The sequence below is a fragment of the Bufo bufo genome, chromosome 10, assembly GCF_905171765.1.
Source record: "Bufo bufo chromosome 10, aBufBuf1.1, whole genome shotgun sequence".
Lineage (NCBI taxonomy): Eukaryota > Metazoa > Chordata > Amphibia > Anura > Bufonidae > Bufo > Bufo bufo.
In genome coordinates, this window is record NC_053398.1 from 137,681,536 (window position 1) to 137,702,271 (window position 20,736).

The 20,736-nt window shown below is 44.5% G+C and overlaps 1 protein-coding gene across 2 annotated transcripts in view; it reads left to right on the top strand.

Moving 5' to 3' along the window:
- The window catches only part of GPATCH1 (G-patch domain containing 1), a 33,506-nt gene that overhangs the window by 8,871 nt on the left and 3,899 nt on the right, over positions 1 to 20,736 (top strand). The window contains exons 6-17 of one of the 2 annotated variants that reach the window (XM_040410123.1): positions 1,236 to 1,294; positions 4,115 to 4,357; positions 4,458 to 4,605; positions 7,879 to 7,958; positions 9,174 to 9,387; positions 9,480 to 9,770; positions 11,277 to 11,455; positions 13,212 to 13,339; positions 15,442 to 15,581; positions 16,197 to 16,369; positions 17,455 to 17,680; positions 20,054 to 20,170. In XM_040410123.1, the coding sequence (XP_040266057.1) occupies positions 1,236 to 1,294; positions 4,115 to 4,357; positions 4,458 to 4,605; positions 7,879 to 7,958; positions 9,174 to 9,387; positions 9,480 to 9,770; positions 11,277 to 11,455; positions 13,212 to 13,339; positions 15,442 to 15,581; positions 16,197 to 16,369; positions 17,455 to 17,680; positions 20,054 to 20,170 (1,998 nt within the window). The remainder of the gene's footprint in view (positions 1 to 1,235; positions 1,295 to 4,114; positions 4,358 to 4,457; positions 4,606 to 7,878; positions 7,959 to 9,173; positions 9,388 to 9,479; positions 9,771 to 11,276; positions 11,456 to 13,211; positions 13,340 to 15,441; positions 15,582 to 16,196; positions 16,370 to 17,454; positions 17,681 to 20,053; positions 20,171 to 20,736) is intronic. The other variant, XM_040410124.1, reaches the window with a different exon arrangement.

Consider the following 20,736-nt stretch of genomic DNA (forward strand, 5'->3'; position numbering starts at 1 on the left):
AAAAAGACTGACAGAGGGATCCGTCCATCCACATGACAAGCGGATAGACGGATCCGTTATTGCAATGCATTTCTAGATGGATCCGCACCTGGATCCGTCTACAAATGCTGTCACTTGTCACACTGATCGGCGCATCCAGCAGGCACGCAGCTCTGACGACGGAGCTGCCTTGCGGATCCGGCGTTGCAAAACAACTGAAGGACGGATCTGCCCTTCCGGTCTACGCATGCGCAGAACATGAAAACTGTGAAAAAGACTGCAAGAGGGATCCGTCCATCGACATGGCAAGCGGATAGACGGATCCGTTATTGCAATGCATTTCTAGACGGATCCGCACCTGGATCCGTCTACAAATGCTGTCAGTTGTCACACTGAATGGCGGATCCGGCGGGCAGCTCCGACGATGGAGCTGCCTGCCGGATCACACTAACGCTAGTGTGAAAGTACCATAAAAAGTCGAAAATCCAGGACTTTTAGTCAAGTGGCCGCTCGCTGTGCACTGCCGTGCTGCGCCATAGCTCCACCACCGTCCCCTTTATAGTCAATGGGGACAGAGCGGCAGTCCAGCGGCACGGCAAAATAGCGGCTGGCCGGATCCGACAGGGTGAACAGCCTGTTGGATCGATCCTGCCTCTAGTGTGAAAGTAGCCTTAGGCTCCATTCACAAATCCGCAAATGGGTCCACATTTGTTCTGCAATTTTGCGGAACGGGTGCGGACCCATTCATTTTCTATGGTGACGGAATTTGGAATTAGTGCAAATACGTCCTCCTTGATATACTGTAATAACAGAAAGAAAATTTTTAGACTAGAAACAAAACCAAACATGAAAGAAATGTATGAAAAATAACATAACTTACACTGTGCAGCTGCAATGTGACAGGGAGGTCTTCTGCCCTGTGTGTGTATTTATTTATTTTTTTTGCAAAGTGCAAAGCAGGGGGAGGGGAAGGTCAGGTTGTTCACGCCCAGAAATATTCATGAGGCAGAGCTCAGGCTTTGTTGTTTTACGCCCCCTCAGCATGTACTTCAGCATGTAAACACAGCAATGACCGGACCATGAAAAGGTGCAAATATGGGTTTTAACTTGATGAAATCAAGCTTAACCAAATTATATGTATATCCTGATGGATTTTAAGTGTTTTTTTATTTTTTTTATTAACTCGGATAACCCCTTTAAGGCTATCTTTGAATCTATTATACAGTAGAATATACAGTGTTATTTTTGCTTTTCAGAAGGTAATGTGAAGAAGTATGGTTGTGCGCTGCCTCCTACAGGCTCAGAAGAATCTGAGGTAGGTTACCAGAATTAACGCAATTGCAAATGGGAAAGTTCCGAGTAGAGTGCTGCTACAAATCAGTAGTTCTCATGAGTAATGTATTATACACTGCGTGCAGAATTATTAGGCAAATGAGTATTTTGACCACATCATCCTCTTTATGCATGTTGTCTTACTCCAAGCTGTATAGGCTCGAAAGCCTACTACCAATTAAGCATATTAGGTGATGTGCATCTCTGTAATGAGAAGGGGTGTGGTCTAATGACATCAACACCCTATATCAGGTGTGCATAATTATTAGGCAACTTCCTTTCCTTTGGCAAAATGGGTCAAAAGAAGGACTTGACAGGCTCGGAAAAGTCAAAAATAGTGAGATATCTTGCAGAGGGATGCAGCACTCTTAAAATTGCAAAGCTTCTGAAGCGTGATCATCGAACAATCAAGCGTTTACACTGACAGAATCCATGGATGGCAGGCTTTTGAGTGTCCTTGCAAAGAAAGGTGGCTATATTGGTCACTGATTTGTTTTTGTTTTGTTTTTGAATGTCAGAAATGTATATTTGTGAATGTTGAGATGTTATATTGGTTTCACTGGTAAAAATAAATAATTGAAATGGGTATATATTTGTTTTTTGTTAAGTTGCCTAATAATTATGCACAGTAATAGTCACCTGCACACACAGATATCCCCCTAAAATAGCTAAAACTAAAAACAAACTAAAGACTACTTCCAAAAATATTCAGCTTTGATATTAATGAGTTTTTTGGGTTCATTGAGAACATGGTTGTTGTTCAATAATAAAATGAATCCTCAAAAATACAACTTGCCTAATAATTCTGCACTCCCTGTATTCAAAAGCTGCATTCAGAGCTTCACTAGTTGTGAGTAGTGCAGCTCTGAAGTATACTATAGGATGTAACTCAGGATCAGTACAGTATAAGTAATGTATGTACACAGTGACTGCACCAGCAGAATAGTGAGTGCAGCTCTGGAGTATACTATAGGATGTAACTCAGGATCAGTACAGTATAAGTAATGTATGTACACAGTGACTGCACCAGCAGAATAGTGAGTGCAGCTCTGGAGTATACTATAGGATGTAACTCAGGATCAGTACAGTATAAGTAATGTATGTACACAGTGACTGCACCAGCAGAATAGTGAGTGCAGCTCTGGAGTATACTATAGGATGTAACTCAGGATCAGTACAGTATAAGTAATGTATGTACACAGTGACTGCACCAGCAGAATAGTGAGTGCAGCTCTGAAGTATACTATAGGATGTAACTCAGGATCAGTACAGTATAAGTAATGTATGTACACAGTGACTGCACCAGCAGAATAGTGAGTGCAGCTCTGGAGTATACTATAGGATGTAACTCAGGATCAGTACAGTATAAGTAATGTATGTACACAGTGACTGCACCAGCAGAATAGTGAGTGCAGCTCTGGAGTATACTATAGGATGTAACTCAGGATCAGTACAGTATAAGTAATGTATGTACACAGTGACTGCACCAGCAGAATAGTGAGTGCAGCTCTGAAGTATACTATAGGATGTAACTCAGGATCAGTACAGTATAAGTAATGTATGTACACAGTGACTGCACCAGCAGAATAGTGAGTGCAGCTCTGGAGTATAATACAGGATGTAACTCAGGATTAGTACAGGATATGTAATGTATGTACACAGTGACTGCACCAGCAGAATAGTGAGTGCAGCTCTGAAGTATACTATAGGATGTAACTCAGGATCAGTACAGTATAAGTAATGTATGTACACAGTGACTGCACCAGCAGAATAGTGAGTGCAGCTCTGGAGTATACTATAGGATGTAACTCAGGATCAGTACAGTATAAGTAATGTAATGTATGTACACAGTGACTGCACCAGCCGAATAGTGAGTGCAGCTCTGAAGTATACTATAGGATGAAACTCAGGATCAGAACAGGATAAGTAATAAAATGTACGTACACAGTGACTTCACCAGCAGAATAGTGAGTGCAGCTCTGGAGTATAATACAGGATGTAACTCAGGATCAGTACAGGATAAGTAATGTATATACACAGTGACTGCACCAGCCGAATAGTGAGTGCAGCTCTGGAGTATAATACAGGATGTAACTCAGGATCAGTACAGGATATGTAATGTAATGTATGTACACAGTGACTGCACCAGCAGAATAGTGAGTGCAGCTCTGGAGTATAATACAGGATGTAACTCGGGATCAGTACAGGATAAGTAATGTATGTACACAGTGACTGCACCAGCAGAATAGTGAGTACAGCTCTGGAGTATAATACAGGATGTAACTCAGGATCAGTACAGGATATGTAATGTAATGTATGTACACAGTGACTGCACCAGCAGAATAGTGAGTACAGCTCTAGAGTATAATACAGGATGTAACTCAGGATCAGTACAGGATAAGTAATGTAATGTATGTACACAGTGACTGCACCAGCAGAATAGTGAGTACAGCTCTAGAGTATAATACAGGATGTAACTCAGGATCAGTACAGGATAAGTAATGTAATGTATGTACACAGTGACTGCACCAGCAGAAGAGTGAGTGCAGCTCTGGAGTATAATGCAGGAGGTAACTCAGGATCAGTAATGTAATGTATGTACACAGTGACTCCACCAGCAGAATAGTGAGTGCAGCTCTGGAGTATAAAACAGGATGTAACTCGGGATCTTTGTATTTTCTGCAGTCTATTTACATAGTGACTCAACTTTTTCTGTAGATTAGTTCTAGATTTATAAAATGTAAAACTCTTTATTGGTGGTTATTGTAGAAGACTGTGACCTTTCAGCTTTGCTGACCCACAGGATGAAGAGGATGACTACGTACCTGAGAATATTACATTTGCTCCCAAAGATGTGACTCCTATCGATTTCACAGTAAAAGACAATGTCCATGGGCTGGGATACCGGGGCCTCAATCCTCATCAGGCTTTGTTTGGCTCTTTTGATACGCATGTAAATCTATTCAGCGATGCCTCTGAAAAGACAAGCAGTCTACTAGGTGACGTACGGAACAGCAGAGGGAGGAAGGTCGGGATCTCTGGCCAGGTAAGATGCTTGACATCCACTAGATCTGTAATGTGTGTTTATGGGGCTGAATTTCTCATATAATGTTATTTTGTTGTTACGTTTCCTCGGTGTCTGGCAGGCTTTTGGTGTTGGTGCAATGGAAGATGATGATGATGATATTTACCGCATTGACCCCTTGTCAAAATACGACACGGTCCTGCGGGAGGAGGAGACTGGAGATGGACTATTTGGATGGACGGCACCAAAAGAGTATAAGAATAAAAAAGGTAATAATTAACACCGTAGCTCACAGCAGACACATATTTTCTTCAATTCTCCTTTGATTCTGCACTGATACATTGTAGCAAACAGAGGAGAGATTTGGCTTGCTGATGTGCCTAGTTAAAGGGGTATTCCCATCACATACAATGGGGACATATCGCTAGTATATGTCCCTATTGTCTGATAGGTGCGGGTCACAGAGGAGGGATGAGAACGGAGTGGGGAGAGCTGTGGCTGGAGGGCCCCGGATTTCCCGGGATCCGTCCACCACCAAGCGCTGCTCCAATAGAAGTGAATGGGAGCGCACCGTGCACACGCGGCCCCTGCTCCCATTCATTTCTATGGGGCAGACGGAAATTTTTGGCGGCCCCATAGAAATAAATGGAGGGCGGCTGCGCATGCGCATTGCGCTCTCCGTTCATTTCCCCGCTCCATTCTCATTGTAGGTGCGGGTCCCAGAGGTAGGACCCGCACCTTTTCAGAGAATGGGGGCATATCCTAGCCTTTAAGAGATGTTTGTCTAGTCTTGATGCATTTGTAGCAAACCCTAAAACACAAGTTCGCTCAACACTAGTCATAATTAAAAAATACAAATAAATCGCATGGCTTGTGTATACACCTCGTGTGAAAACCAATGAGTCTCAATGGTTAAGGGGTTATTCCCATGTTATAAAGGGATGGCATATTGCTAGGATACGCCATCACTATGTGATAGGTGGAGGTCCGACTTCTGACCCTCTATGATCGTGAAAATAACTTGTAGCAGGAATAATAGAGGAATAAGAATGGATGCTCCAGAATTTTTATTACATGGGGAAGTAGTTACTAAAACAGACTTGTCAGGAGAGGTGAGAGGAGCTAATTATATACTCAATAGTAAAATAAAAATATTTAAAATAAACACATAGGGGGTCATTTATTAAGAATGGCATTTAAGATTCTGGTGTCACTTCCTCTTCTTTTAAGACCTCGGATGAGTGTGGAAAAGTCGCAGATTGCGCTGCAAATAACCTCTGCGCGAAAACTATGACAGATATACGCAAGAAAACTGGCATATATCTGATGATCGATGACCCCCATAGTATGGTGATAAAAGAACCATTAGAGGTGTTACTTTCCACGCCTCAGCCCGGTATTTGTGGGATAGATATTTGTGAGAAGCGGATATTGTATGACGGCAGCTGCGGCCGGGGCGGTCATCTATCGACAGCCTCTTTCTCTCACAGACATCCAGACTGGCGAATGCTGTGTGCCAAGCGCTTGTATCAACAGGGGCGTGCCCACCGCGGTGTTTGTTTGCGTAGCTGTGGGCAGCGCAGTGTTTGCCGTGTCCTCCTGTTTACATCCACTCCATAAACCACGGCTGTCGGGTTAACCCCGTCCTTGCCAGAAACTAAGCAAGAGATGCACATCCAGCCATTGTGTGCCGGGATTATTTAGAGCTGCCCAGAGACATTTTCACCTGCACTGGTTTTCAGTTTAGCTTCTCCCGTTCTACTTTTACTCCTTCCTGTAGATACTCTTCTAGGTTTTCTAGGCTATGTGCCTATTGAAGTCAATAGAGGACCTTGTAACAAAGCAAGAGCCACTGTCTGCTGCTTAGTGGAGCTGGAGTGAAGAACTTCCCTTCCACCTGTGATGTCCATGTGATCCAACTCATTGTGGAGACTTTAAAGGGGTTGTCCACTTTGGGTTATCTCTTTGCTGTTAGAGGCGTTCTTGCTAATCGCAGGGTGTCCCAACACTAGGACCTATGTAATCTGCGGGCGAATCCACCAGCATAGGGAAAATGATGCCTCGCACAGTCCGTAAAGATCAGTGCGCGGACATCACAGTAGACAGTGTTTGTAGCCAGGCTAATAGTTGGGGGTCATCTATACACAATGCTTCGTAGAAGAAGAATTCTGCAAAGTGCTCATCTCCAGAAGGGAGAAAATGACTCTCCAGCGCCACCTATAGGCAGTTCATGTGTATGTCAATCAAAGTCAGTGTTTTTGCAAATGATATGCTAAAAGTGCGGAAAATATCCACGAGAAATTGTGCCAGATTTTGTTGTGGTTTTCAGTGCAGATTAATAGTAGATTTTCATCTCCTGCCCCTGACGTGCTGTGGATTTAAAATCCACACATGTGAAACTGTGTGCGTACTTGACACTCTCCACAGCGTGCGGATGACCTTTTTTAAAATCTCATTCCGTTCACCGCTACTGCAGTATTTGCGCTATGAAAGGCCGTATTCTTATAAGTAAGGGCTCATTCAGACGGCCGCATGAATGAGTCTGCATCCTTTCCACAATTTTGCGGAACGGGTGCGGACCCATTCATTTCAATGGGGCCACAAAAGATGCGGACAGCACACAGTTCCGCTCTGCGGTAAAATCTAGAGCTTGTCTGCAATCACGGACAAGAATAGGCATTTTCTATTACGGTTGCGGCCATGTGCGGTCCGCAAATTTCCTAACGCACATGGCCGGTATCCGTGTTTTGCGGATCCGCAAAGCACTACGGCCGTCTGAATGGGCCCTAAGTATGATATTCTCCTGAATTATAGTTAGGTGACCATTACATAGTTACGTAGCCGATAAGGTTGAAAAAAAGACATGTCCATCAAGTCCACCCTATCAGCCTAATGTGCAATAAACCTTCATGAGTTGGACGCCAGTTGTCCGGTATTAGGGTAAAATTCCTTCCTAACTACTATTTATCAGAATAAATCCCTAACGCCACATCCAGTCTCCAGTAATCTAGTACTTATTACTTGTAATATTACATTCAAGGAAGGCATCCCGGCTCCTCCTGTACAATGAATCAACCATCACCGCCTCCTCGGGCAGAGCGCTCCATAGTCTCCCTGCTCTTACAGTAAAGAATCCTGTCTATGATGATGAAACCAAAATGTCTCCTTGTCCTTAGTTACAGGTCTAGGTATAGAAAGACTTTTAGAACAATCTTTGTGCTGTCCTTTTCATATATTTTTACATTGTCATAGTTGCCCCCAAGTGTAACTTGTTTTCTGCAGTCCACCTATTCCCTAAATTCCCTTGGTCGCCTCCTCTGCCCCCGCTGTAGTTCAGCTATGTGCCCCGGTCAATGTTACCATAGGACACAGTAGTTGCTGGATAACTTTCTATGTTGCTGCTGCTGCTCTCTCGTTGCTTGCACCATTGATGCGTTTTTCTTAGAAATATTGTTGTTTTCCCTTTTCTTCCTTTTTTCACTGTTTATACTTTTTTTTTTTTTATACTTGACCAAGTTCTGATTTTTGTTCTCTTCTTTTAGGCTCTTCAAAAGAGATTGAGTATATCGGCAAAATGCTGGAAGGCTTTTGTCTGGCGACGCAATCGCCTCCATCTAAAAAGGTAGGTGATTCTTTAGAGTCTAGAGCAGGTATGCTCAACCTGCGGCCCTCCAGCTGTTGCAACACTACAACTCCCAGCATGCCCTAATAGCTGTAGGCTGTCCAGGCATGCTTGGAGTTGTCGTTTTGCAACAGCTGGAGGGCCGCAGGTTGGGCATCCCTGGTCTAAAGGATTGCAATGTGCTCCTTCTTAGGGCTCATGCACACGACCGTACGCCCTCTGAGACATACGGTCCGTGAGTGGGCCATATGTCCTGGAGCGGCAGACATCGGGAGCGCACAGCATCATAGGTTACTATGATGCTGTGCGCATTAGGCCACCCGCAGGGCTATTGTCCCGCACTCCTATGATCTTATGAGTGCAGGACAATAGCCCCGCGGGCGGCCCGATGCGCACAGCATCATAGTAACCTATGATGCTGTGCGCTCCCGATGTAATCCGCTCCGGGACATATGGCCCGCTCACGGACTGTACGTCTCGTAGGGCATACGGTTGTGTGCATGAGCCCTTATGCTATCATGATCTATCTAAATATCGTCAATCCTCCGGGCTTTTGTATAAGTCTGGCAGTCTTCTGCCCTGTGGAGATGAGATGGTTTCCTCTGCACTTACCCCTCCATGGTGCCACTGATTCCACCTTGCTCATGTGACTTTCTGGACTGTGTGCCGGTTCCTCTGCTCAGGTCCTGACTGAATGTGTTCCTAAGTCTTCCCATCCAGCTGCAAAAAGGAAGATTCAGGAACACATCTGGTCAAGACCTGAGCGGAAGACGCTGCAGCCAGTCCAGGCAGTCACATGAGCGCAGAGACGGCAGAATCGACAGAGGGGCAAGTACTGAGAAAACCATCTTGCCTGCACAGGTCAGAAGGCTGCCGGGTTTTTAGAAAAGCCTGGAGAACCCCTTTAAAATAGGTAGGGGTCTGACAATGAAAGGGGTTTTAAATATTTATGACCTATCCTCAGGATAGGTTGACAATATCTGATTAGTGGGGGTCTGACTCCCAGCATCCCTATGATCTGCTTTCTGAAACACTATACTATAGTTTAGCTATGCTGTCTAAGTGTGAACTCAACCTAATTAGAGGCTCAGGCTATTGCACTGTCCCCCATGCTTTACACTTCAGGTTTGCTGGTTCATATCTGCTCGAAAACCAGTTCTCGGAGAGAATCAGTCTCCATTACTCTTTCCATCCAATGTCTTTTACCGTCCTTAGATTTACCCAGCTCCTGACCTCCCGAGGGATTACAGACCCGTTCACTATTTTAGACCCGTGATTGCTGAGAACAGTCAGAATTCTGCCATTCTTCAGTCCATGATTGGATCCTCCTCGAAACCCAGTGTGGCACCTGTCAAGGAGCACCCGACCAGCAGACACCAACTTGATTCTTCCCAGCGAAGGGAGATATTGGGAGAAGCTCCACTTCAGGGTGAGTGAGGTGGACACCGGTCAATTTGCTGTCGTTACGATTATGGGTGTTTCTTTAGTTTTTTTAATGTATTTTTGTGTGTGATTATTTAGGACCCAGTTCAGTGCTGGAGCTCCTTTCCGAGAAAGACAGGGAACGAATCCGAGATGTAAAGCAGAATCTGGACGAACAGAGACTTAAGGCCCTGAAACTTGCGCAAGAGGCTTTAAAGAAGCGCTTTGAGTCCTCTGCCGTAGCGGAGAAGGACAACAAGGCCCAGCAAGCTCTGCTTGACAGACGACTGGTGCCAGAGAATGCTGAAGAGTTTAGACCTTTTGATAAAAATCCAGAAAAGCAAAAGAGATATGAAAACTACATTAGGAGCCTTCACACGGGACAAAAAGGTACCAATGACCAATAATTTAAAGAGATTGCCCTATTGCTGTGATGGCTGACCTCCGGCGCTCCAGCTGTGGTAAAACTACAACACCCAAGATGCACACTTCCTTGGCTGTGCTCAGAACTCCACAGAAATGAATGGAGCATGCTGGGAGTCGTAGTTTCACCACAGCTGGAGTGCCGGAGGTTAGCCGCCACTGCCCTATTGTAACTGATTTAATATGAGAGACACTGCAAGATTTTGCAAGTGGAGGTTACCATTATCTACTGAAGTCTTCTGCAGCGCCTCTAGAGGGGGAAATGTAGTATTACATGTGTCAGCCCGAATATTTGAGAATGACTGCTTATTTTGTATTTCTTCACTCTTGCTTATAAAGCACCCCTCAGTACAATGTCCACATGCCCTAGTAGGGAAAATTTGAAAGGTGTTTTTTGTCATCAGAAAACCCCTGTCAGAGCTGCTTATATACAGTACAGACCAAAAGTTTGGACACACCTTCTCATTCAAAGAGTTTTCTTTATTTTCATGACTATGAAGGCATCAAAACTATGAATTAACACATGTGGAATTATATACATAACAAACAAGTGTGAAACAACTGAAAATATGTCATATTCTAGGTTCTTCAAAGTAGCCACCTTTTGCTTTGATTACTGCTTTGCACACTCTTGGCATTCTCTTGATGAGCTTCAAGAGGTAGTCCCCTGAAATGGTTTTCACTTCACAGGTGTGCCCTGTCGGGTTTAATAAGTGGGATTTCTTGCCTTATAAATGGGGTTGGGACCATCAGTGGCGTTGAGGAGAAGTCAGGTGGATACACAGCTGATAGTCCTACCGAATAGACTGTTAGAATTTGTATTATGGCAAGAAAAAAGCAGCTAAGTAAAGAAAAACGAGTGGCCATCATTACTTTAAGAAATGAAGGTCAGTCAGTCAGCCGAAAGATTGGGAAAACTTTGAAAGTAAGGGCTATTTGACCATGAAGGAGAGTGATGGGGTGCTGCGCCAGATGACCTGGCCTCCACAGTCACCGGACCTGAACCCAATCGAGATGGTTTGGGGTGAGCTGGACCGCAGAGTGAAGGCAAAAGGGCCAACAAGTGCTAAGCATCTCTGGGAACTCCTTCAAGACTGTTGGAAGACCATTTCAGGGGACTACCTCTTGAAGCTCATCAAGAGAATGCCAAGAGTGTGCAAAGCAGTAATCAAAGCAAAAGGTGGCTACTTTGAAGAACCTAGAATATGACATATTTTCAGTTGTTTCACACTTGTTTGTTATGTATATAATTCCACATGTGTTAATTCATAGTTTTGATGCCTTCATAGTCATGAAAATAAAGAAAACTCTTGGAATGAGAAGGTGTGTCCAAACTTTTGGTCTGTACTGTATATATTTCATAACCTGAAGGCTCTCACTTTTATACCAGGCCAATTAGTGCAATAACCCTTTAAGTACTCCTGTTGCAATATGTACAGAATAGTCATTGGAATTCTGTCTTTTTTTTTACAGATGCTCTGGCGTGCTGTCTAGATTCCAGCATGACAGAATGGGAACGTTCCCGTGAGCGAGAGGAGTTCATGCGATCCGCCATGCTTTATAAACCCACCAACTCACATCTCTCCTCTCGGTTCACCCGAGGAAAACATGATGATGATTCAGAAACAGTTGAAGTACCGCGGGATCAAGAGGTAAAAAAGAAAAGAGGAAAATGTTTCAGTATTAAAAAGTTTATCGGTATCTGTTTTTTAATGAGCTGTGTAAGAAAATTATTCGAAAAACCAATTACTTCTAAGAAAATAAAAAATAAAACCACCATTGATCTCTAATGTGCAAAACAAACAAATTGTAATGTAATCACGGTTAAAATTCCTCACCTTTCCTGTGTCACCGATGCAGGGTCTTGTGAGAAGCGCAATAATTTGTCGTACTGGATGTGTGACCCTAGCAGCCCATTACTGACTATAGCAGTGATGACCATATGGATGGTATGTTACCAGCAATTGGTTGTTGAGGTCTTTAAATGGGCACTAAGAGGGACATTTACCAAGACGTGATTTAGATGCCGGTCTTAGTCTATGTCCGCTGGCGCTCAATGCACCTAAGTTATATAGGCGCAGCCTGACGGGGACGAGCCTCCCTAGCATCACGAGTTGCTGCCCGGCCGTGCAGGGATCACAAGCCATGCCTCATCTCCCTGGGGGAGCGGGGTAACTATAACTTATATGAGTAGCATTGGAGAGGTGTCATTATAGGGGCTGGATAACCCCTTTTAAGTACGGTAATTTTCTACGCCAAAAACAGGCATAGAAAATGATAAATGAGATGGGCTGCCCACATCACACCCTCTTTTTCCACTGCCTCAGAAATGTGGCGTGAGTGGGGAAAAGTCCGATTTGGCCTCAAATCTCCTTTGTTACCGAATCTGCAAAAAAATTATGCCAAAAAGTGGCGTAGTTCACATCATAATTGACTCCCCTAAGAAGTATGGGAAAGGAAGTCTAGACCAGTATAGTACTGGCAGACTGCCTGTATTAGGACACGCCCCCAGGCTTGAGACTTGCTGGATGCGGGGGTAGCAGTACTGGGGGAGGCTGGAATGGATCCTCACGCTGTCCCCAGAAAGAGCGGGTTAGTTTGTGAGAAGCTCTAAAACTCAGTTCCGCTTTAACGAAACCAAGGTTGGTACCATGGGCCACACAGGAATGGTGCTGATTTTAAAACCGAAATACCCTATATTTCACCATATAAGATGCACCCCCTCCAAAGTGGGTGAAAAATGTCAGTGTGTCTTATGGGGCGAATACAAATGAGTGCTCATTAGTACAGCAGGATCGAGGAGCGGTGAATACAGTGCTCCCTGTGTGGGCTCTGTACTTACCGCTTCCTGGTCTTTTGGGGGTCTGATCTGAAATCTGATTGGTTGTCCTCTTAACATTGAGGCTCTGAATGGGGGTCTTCTTAACATTAGGGGTGAGGTCTGATTGGGGGTCTTATTAACATTGTGGCTCTGCGCTGAGATCTGATAAACATTGGGGGTCTGATCTGAAATCTGATTGGGTGTCCTCTTAACATTGAGGCTCTGAATGGGGTCTTCTTAACATTAGGGGTATTATCTGAGGTCTGATTGGGGGGTCTTATTAACATCGTTGCTCTGAGCTGAGATCTAATTAACATTGGGGGTCTGGTCTGCAGGTACATCTTATAGGGCGAAGAGTTTTTATTTTTATTTTTTTCACATATTGAGATTCAAAGCAATACCCCTTTAATATCTACTATGAAGCACATTAACGTGCTAAAACAATCTGAAAATGCAATAGCCAATGATCTTATTGTACTAAAACCCACTATGGGTGAAGCCGCCCTTAGTCTTTGTTGCGGCCGCCTCTAGTCCAGCATTGCTTTGTACTCCTTTAATTTATTTCATGTGCCCCATGTCTCCTGCAGGGTGACATGAGTGACAAGGCTGCGGCAGTGAAAATGAAAATGTTTGGGAAGTTGACGAGGGATAAATTTGAGTGGCACCCGGACAGACTGCTGTGCAGACGCTTTAATATCCCCGATCCTTATCCAGGGTAAGCTGCAGGAGAATGCTATTCATACAGCGCTCTACAGGCCCCGGCTTGCCTGCCGCTCCCGTCGGTAGAGGGGCACATAAAGTCGCTTCTCTTCTGTTGTCTACTGATTGTATGTTGATCTAGTTTATCTGTGATTGTCGCTGTATTCTCCTCCATCCATAATATAACAAATGGTGTAGGAGTGTAGCCAGGTGAGAGCCAGGTAAATCTTATCCTCTGCTCTGATGGTTTCCCTACCAAAAGGACCATGAAAGCCAAGAACTAGTGAGTTGCCTATTGTTTCCTAGAGTTCCATGATCATCGAGAAATCAGCCATACGTGACCTAAACTGCTTAGAAATTTCCACAGCAATTCATAAAGACCGCAGTGAAGGATAATGATATACCGGGATTGTGTTCTGCTGCTTATCATTAAAACCTAGGACCAGTCAAAAAAACTTATAATTTGGATTTTCACAGTGTTTACTTGATAGTTCTGAATTGCAGCACAAATGAGGGCGAGGCTGTGACAACTTGATGGTTGTCATCACTAAAACAGAGCTCTTCATCGCTATATTAGATATTATAGTAAAACACTAATAATTTGCACCTCGCCTGCGCCGTCCCAAAACGGCATCGCAACCGGTTATAGAGTCATTGAATCTGTCAGAGATGGAGGAGGTGCCCAGTGATTGGCAGCTGGGGGGGGCGGGGGGGTCACTGCTACCTAGTAACTCATTTGATGGCATACCAGTCATTCTTCTATTTCTCCAGTAATATCTACCTTCAGCATATCACTGAGTGGGTTGATGCATGAATGGATGGATGGATGCATAGATGGATTAATAAGATGGATGGATACAGGGATGGATTGTCAGGATAGAGGGATACAGAGATGGATTGTCAGGATAGAGGGATACAGAGATGGATTGTCAGGATAGAGGGATACAGAGATGGATTGTCAGGATAGAGGGATACAGAGATGGATTGTCAGGATAGAGGGATACAGAGATGGATTGTCAGGATAGAGTGATACAGAGATGGATTGTCAGGATAGAGGGATACAGAGATGGATTGTCAGGATAGAGGGATACAGAGATGGATTGTCAGGATAGACCGAGGCATGGATAGATCGATAGGATAGATGGAGGCATGGATGGATCGATAGGATAGATGGAGGCATGGATGGATCGATTGCATAGACCGAGGCATGGATGGATTGATAGGATAGATGGAGGCATGGATGGATCGATAGCATAGATGGAGGCATGGATGGATCGATTGCATAGACCAAAGCATGAATGGATCGATAGGATAGATGGAGGCATGGATGGATCGATAGCATAGACCGAGGCATGGATGGATTGATAGGATAGATGGAGGCATGGATAGATTGATAGGATAGATGGAGGCATGGATAGATTGATAGGATAGATGGAGGCATGGATAGATTGATAGGATAGATGGAGGCATGGATAGATCGATAGGATAGATAGAGGCATGGATCGATAGAAAAGATAGATGGAGGCATGGATGGATCGATAGCATGGATAGATCGATAGCATAGACCGAGGCATGGATAGATCGATAGCATAGACCGAGGCATGGATGGATCGATAGCATAGACCGAGGCATGGATGGATCGATAGCATAGACCGAGGCATGGATGGATCGATAGCATAGACCGAGGCATGGATGGATCGATAGCATAGACCGAGGCATGGATGGATCGATAGCATAGACTGAGGCATGGATGGATCGATAGCATAGACCGAGGCATGGATGGATCGATAGCATAGACCGAGGCATGGATGGATCGATAGCATAGACCGAGGCATGGATGGATCGATAGCATAGACCGAGGCATGGATGGATCGATAGCATAGACCGAGGCATGGATGGATCGATAGCATAGACCGAGGCATGGATGGATCGATTAGACAGATGGAGGCATGGCTGAAGATGGATTGATAGGAGTCAATAGATAGGAGAAGTGGATGGATGAGATAGATACTGTATAAAGATGTATGGATATTGTAACGAATGAATGGCGATGGATGAATTTTGGTGAAGTATAGACTTAGTGATTTATATACAGTTGATAAAAAAATTGACTTCCAGATCAACCATCATTGGGCTTCCAAAAATCAAAAGGGACAAGTACTCCGTCTTCAATTTTCTAACTGTTCCTGAAACACAAGCATCAACTAATCCCATGACCTCAACGAGACCCGAGAAACTGCAGCAGGCTTCTGAGAACAGTAAGTGGGCCTGTTTTTACTCTATCATGCCTTAGACATGTAAGGGTTCATTCACATTTCCGCAACTGTTTTGTGGTCCGCAAAACACGGACACCGGCCATGTGCGTTCCGCATTTTGCAGACTTCACATGGCCGGCACTATAATAGAAATGCCAAGAATAGGACCTGTTATATATTTTTCCAAACGGAAGTGCGGATGCGGACAGCACACTGTGTACTGTCCGCATCTTTTGCAGCCCCATTGAAAATGAATGGGTCCGAATCCATTCCGCAAAAATGTGGAACTGATGCCAACCCATTTTGCAGACGTGTGAATGGACCCTTAGATGTATCGCCAAGATGGGGAATTTGGGTTTCCTGATACATAAAGAGCCTGTAGACTTTTGAAATGAGTTGCATATTCTAAATGCATGTAACATAAGGATATGAAGCAATTCTGCAAATAGTCTTGATTTTGAAGAAACGCAGATCTATGTGTCTCCATGGTTACCCAGATTTGCAAAACTGCCTTATTTTTATTTTTATTTAGACGCATTTGAGCAATAAACCTATACCGTATACTTCAGGAAATCAAAATGTAATGCAGCACTCTTTCTGATAATTTATACATTCCAGTGTCAAAGAAATCATCCAGGTGGGATGTGTCGGCTGCTGAAGAAAAGAAGACAGACTCCATCAGTGAGTTTCTAAGTCAAGCTCGTAGTAAGAGTGAAGGAATAAAAGAAGAGTCTAACACAAAACCGAAGGATTCTCTACAGTCTACAGAAGCTGCTATTGTCCCAGCCCAGGTACAGCTATGATATATGTATGTAATAACACTACTTACATAGCGCCCACATCAGAGGGTTCATGTACAGGATAAACCCATTTATATTTTAATAATAGCCATTGCTGCAAGGGTCTATAATATATATATATATATATATATATATATATATATATATATATATATATATATATATAATTTTTTTTATTTATTTTTTATACAGGGAGAGGGGATTATTTAAAAAAAATATATATAATTTATATATATTTTTTAAAACTTTTTTTTTTAATCCCCTCCTTCCCCCAGACATACCGCTTGGTAGGGTTGATTCTGCTTATTAAAATCATACCTGTCTTGTGAAAATGGGTTGCAGTATTCCCAAAAAAAAAATACTTTTATTCCTTATGCAGATGAGATCTTCAGTGCACCAAGGGGCAGGGACAGCAGTGGAAAGTGGAGGAGCTGCGGTGCACCAAGGGGCTAGGCCAAAGTGAATGGCTATCCATGTAATGCGTGGACAGACTGATCAGCCAAACTGTTGTGCACTGATTGTATGTTGAGCTTTATATGTGATTGTCGCTGTATTCTCCTCCATCCATAATATAGGGGCTCATTGTTCTTGTTCATAGAAGGGGGTCTGAAGTGAGTTCTCTATGGTGTTCATATGGGAAAGGGCTTATCTTAGTGAGTTAATTTATTTTATATCATGATGCTCTGCACATGGTCGAGCGATCCTACTGTAATAGAATTAAAAAGGGGTGTCCAAGAGCAGTAAAAAAAAAAAATGCAAGGCTGCTTTCATACAAAACGAGCAGCACACACCTATCCATGGCTTGTCTTTGGTATTGTAGGAGAGCTCCGTTAAAGTGAATGGGGCTGGACTGCAATACCATACACAACCTGTGAATGGCTGTGGCGCTGTTTTTGAACCACTGACTTATTGTTCGGAGCCAGTTCAAGGCAAGTCTATCTATTACTACAAGTGCAACAGAAATAAGTTTGCTAGCTGTCGCAGAATCTCATCACATAGCATTGCTTAAAGGGCAGATATAAAGATATATTCTCTCCATTCACGCTTCTTGGTCATGCTAAATGTATTATTTTTAGGGTTCATCAGGGCAGGATCCAGAAGAGGAAGAAAAGAGGCCGCCTATCGATTTGTTTAAAGCAATATTTGCGGAGTCTTCCGATGAGAAATCCTCCTCGTCAGATGAAGAAAGCGAAGAGGACTCGTCTCCTGCTCCCAACGCAGAAGCTGAGACCAGCAAAACGGAGACTGCGGCATCATCCAGCGTACAAGGTGATGCACCTCAAAAGTACTGGCCCCAAGGAGGTGATGCCTACTCGCACAAACCACAGCTGTAACCAGCTTTTTATTATCATTTTCATAATCCTATTGTTACCAGGAAGATATCAAGAGCGTTCACACCCAAAAAGTTAAAAAAATGACCATTTTTAAATGATAAATCTGAGCAAAAGCCAAAGTGAACCTTGCGGGTGGAATCATCTTGAAGGGAATCTGTCTAGTGTGGGGATTCGCTCTGGTAGTTGGGATAAGCGGGTGCAGTACAGAGGCAAAGTACAAGTTCGTAATTCAAATGTCCATGTTTATTTCCACATTAGGTCGTCAAACCAAAAACACTCTTTGCAAGGTTGGTGTTTGTTCACACCAGGTAGAAAGTTTGTGCATGACATAAAAACGTCACCTTGTCGGAAGTTCTGCCTCCAGCAGTCAAATTGAAGGCTTTAGGTGGCCTGCTCTTCCAATACACAGGTCTCAGCTTTTCAGCCCAGCACAGGGCTCAGTTCCCACACCAGCGATTGTCGGAGAGAGCTAATCACACCCAGCTGACACTGCCGGCTTGTTTTTTTTTATAGGCCAGTCAAGACCCAGCCTGGAACGTGGGGAGTAGTCACCCACCCATCACTTTGACTACTCCCAGTAAGAGCCGTCCCGGATCAGCTATACAGCCATACTAAAAAAGCAAAGTGTCAATCGGCATTAGCTGCCGCTGACACCTGAAAATACCGGCTCTTACTTTACCGAGGCCAGGAACCTCGGTGACACATACCTTCCATCAACGACGGACCCTTGCGCCTTCCTACACTAGTTAACATGCCGCCCTACCGGTCAGTCGTACTAGTAGCCAAAATTACACAAAAATATGACACCATTTTTTTCATTAAGAACGCTGAAAGAATTCACCGGACACGTGGCATATGAGTCCAATGTATTCATGATCAGAGCGTCCCCTCCCTGGCCCTCAAGTGGTCATTGATGGGCAGTCGAGGAGGAGAGCGCTCCTCCAGACTCTGAGTGAAGCTGTGTGTCCGTTCTATTCTTTCATAACTGCCAGTGGCCAAATGACTACTTTTTTGTGCCATTTTGGCCACTATTGTATAGATCACTGTTGTATATCATATTAATATGACAGATCCACTTTAAGAGGATTCCATCCAAAATCACAGTTAGGGTGGTAGAAGCAAAGGCAGTAGGCCCTAACAAGCCCCCAAACATCCAACTCGGCTGATTATTTCCTCCAGTATTAACCTACATTTAGTGGATTTCCTGATCCTGCCAGAATCGACTGCTTTGCAGTAAGGGTGCATACAAACTGCTGTATTTGGCATATGCATCAGGAAGACTCCCGGCATATACATATATATATTTTTTGCTGTATATGATGATGTAAAGGACGTGGCTGCTATACTGTACAGAGGCATCCTGCCTTTCTCTTGGCCTGCTGCCTAAGGCCTCTTTCACACTTGCGTTGTCCGGATCCGGCGTGTACTCCATTTGCCGGAGGTGCCCGCCAGATCCGGAAAAATGCAAGTGAACTGAAAGCATTTGAAGTCGGATCCGTCTTCAAAATGCGTTTAGTGTTACTATGGCACCCAGGACGCTATTAAAGTCCTGGTTGCCATAGTAGTAGTGGGGAGCGGGGGAGCAGTATACTTACCGTCCGTGCAGCTCCTGGGGCGCTCCAGAATGACGTCACTCTGGAGCGCCCGGGGAGCCGCACGGACGGTAAGTATACTGCGCCCCCGCTCCCCACTGAACTTTACCATGGCTGCCAGGACTTTAGCGTCTTGGCAGCCATGGTAACCATTCAGAAAAAGCTAAACGTCGGATCCGGCAATGCGCCGAAACGACATTTAGCTTAAGGCCGTATCCGGATCAATGCCTTTCAAGTGAGAGAAAAGAGTGAGAGTAAGGCAAGTTTCACAGTATTGGTCAGAGATGCCAGAGCTCTCTGCATCCAGCATTGCCAGACGGCCCCCTTAACTATAATGGGGACTGGTGGAGATCCGGGAGCAATGGGATCGGCGGGCAATCGTACAGTGTCCGGCAATGCTGGATCCGGGGAGCTCCGGCAGGCTGTCCTAAATACACCGTTGCACGTTTCAGGGCTACTTTATGAGGTTTGATGGTTCTGGTTTAGAGGACCCAGCATGTCCTTTATTACATGGTCAGCTATTCATTTCAATAGTCGGCATGTAATACGGCATTTTTCTGCAGAGCCTTCTGTCTTTATGAGACAGGTCAGATGTCTTCACGCTGCGTGTTGGTCTTGATTTACTTAGCATGACAAGGGCGATCTGGCAGTTCCCTATACTGCGGTAAGAGAATGTAAAATTGCTATATGGAAGGGGCAACAGGAAAGAAAATGCTGCACAATCTTAATAAAGAGCTTTCTATTCACAGAACCTGAATCGACAATAAAGCTCACGGCTCCTCCTGCTGTTCCTGCAGCAAAGGAAGATTTGGAAAAAATGGACACGGAAGAATTTGGTCCTAAGTTGCCACCTGTTCCGCTATCTAGTAAGTTGTTCAACTGGTGCAAAGAAAATGTGGAGCTGCTGCTCATGTACCCAAAGCTGCTCCTTTGGAAAATGTGACATATCATCAGAATCTCTCAGTCCCGGACACGCTGGACATGGTTTGTACTGCACATGCTGTGCATTTAGTAGCAGTGGTGCGGGGGATTGTAGCTTTAAAGGGGTGTCTCATCACAGACAATGGAGGCATATCGCTAGGATATGCCCCTATTGTCTTATAGGTGCAGGGCCCACACCTATATCGAGAACGGAGCCCAGAAAGTGTTGGAGGGCGCACTGCACATGCGCAGCAGCCCTCCATTCATTTTCTATGGGGCCGCCGAAAATAGCCGAGCGCTGGCTCGGCTATTTCGGTCAGACCCATAGAAGTGAATAGGAGCGGTGGCCAGTCATGCGCGGTGCGCTCCCATTCATTTCTACGGACCGGAGTCCTCCAGCCACCACCTTGCGGGGCTTCGTTCCCGATATAGGTGCGGGTCCCAGAGGTGGCACATGCACCTATAAGACGATGGGGGCATATCCTAGCGATATGCCCCCATTGTCTGTGAT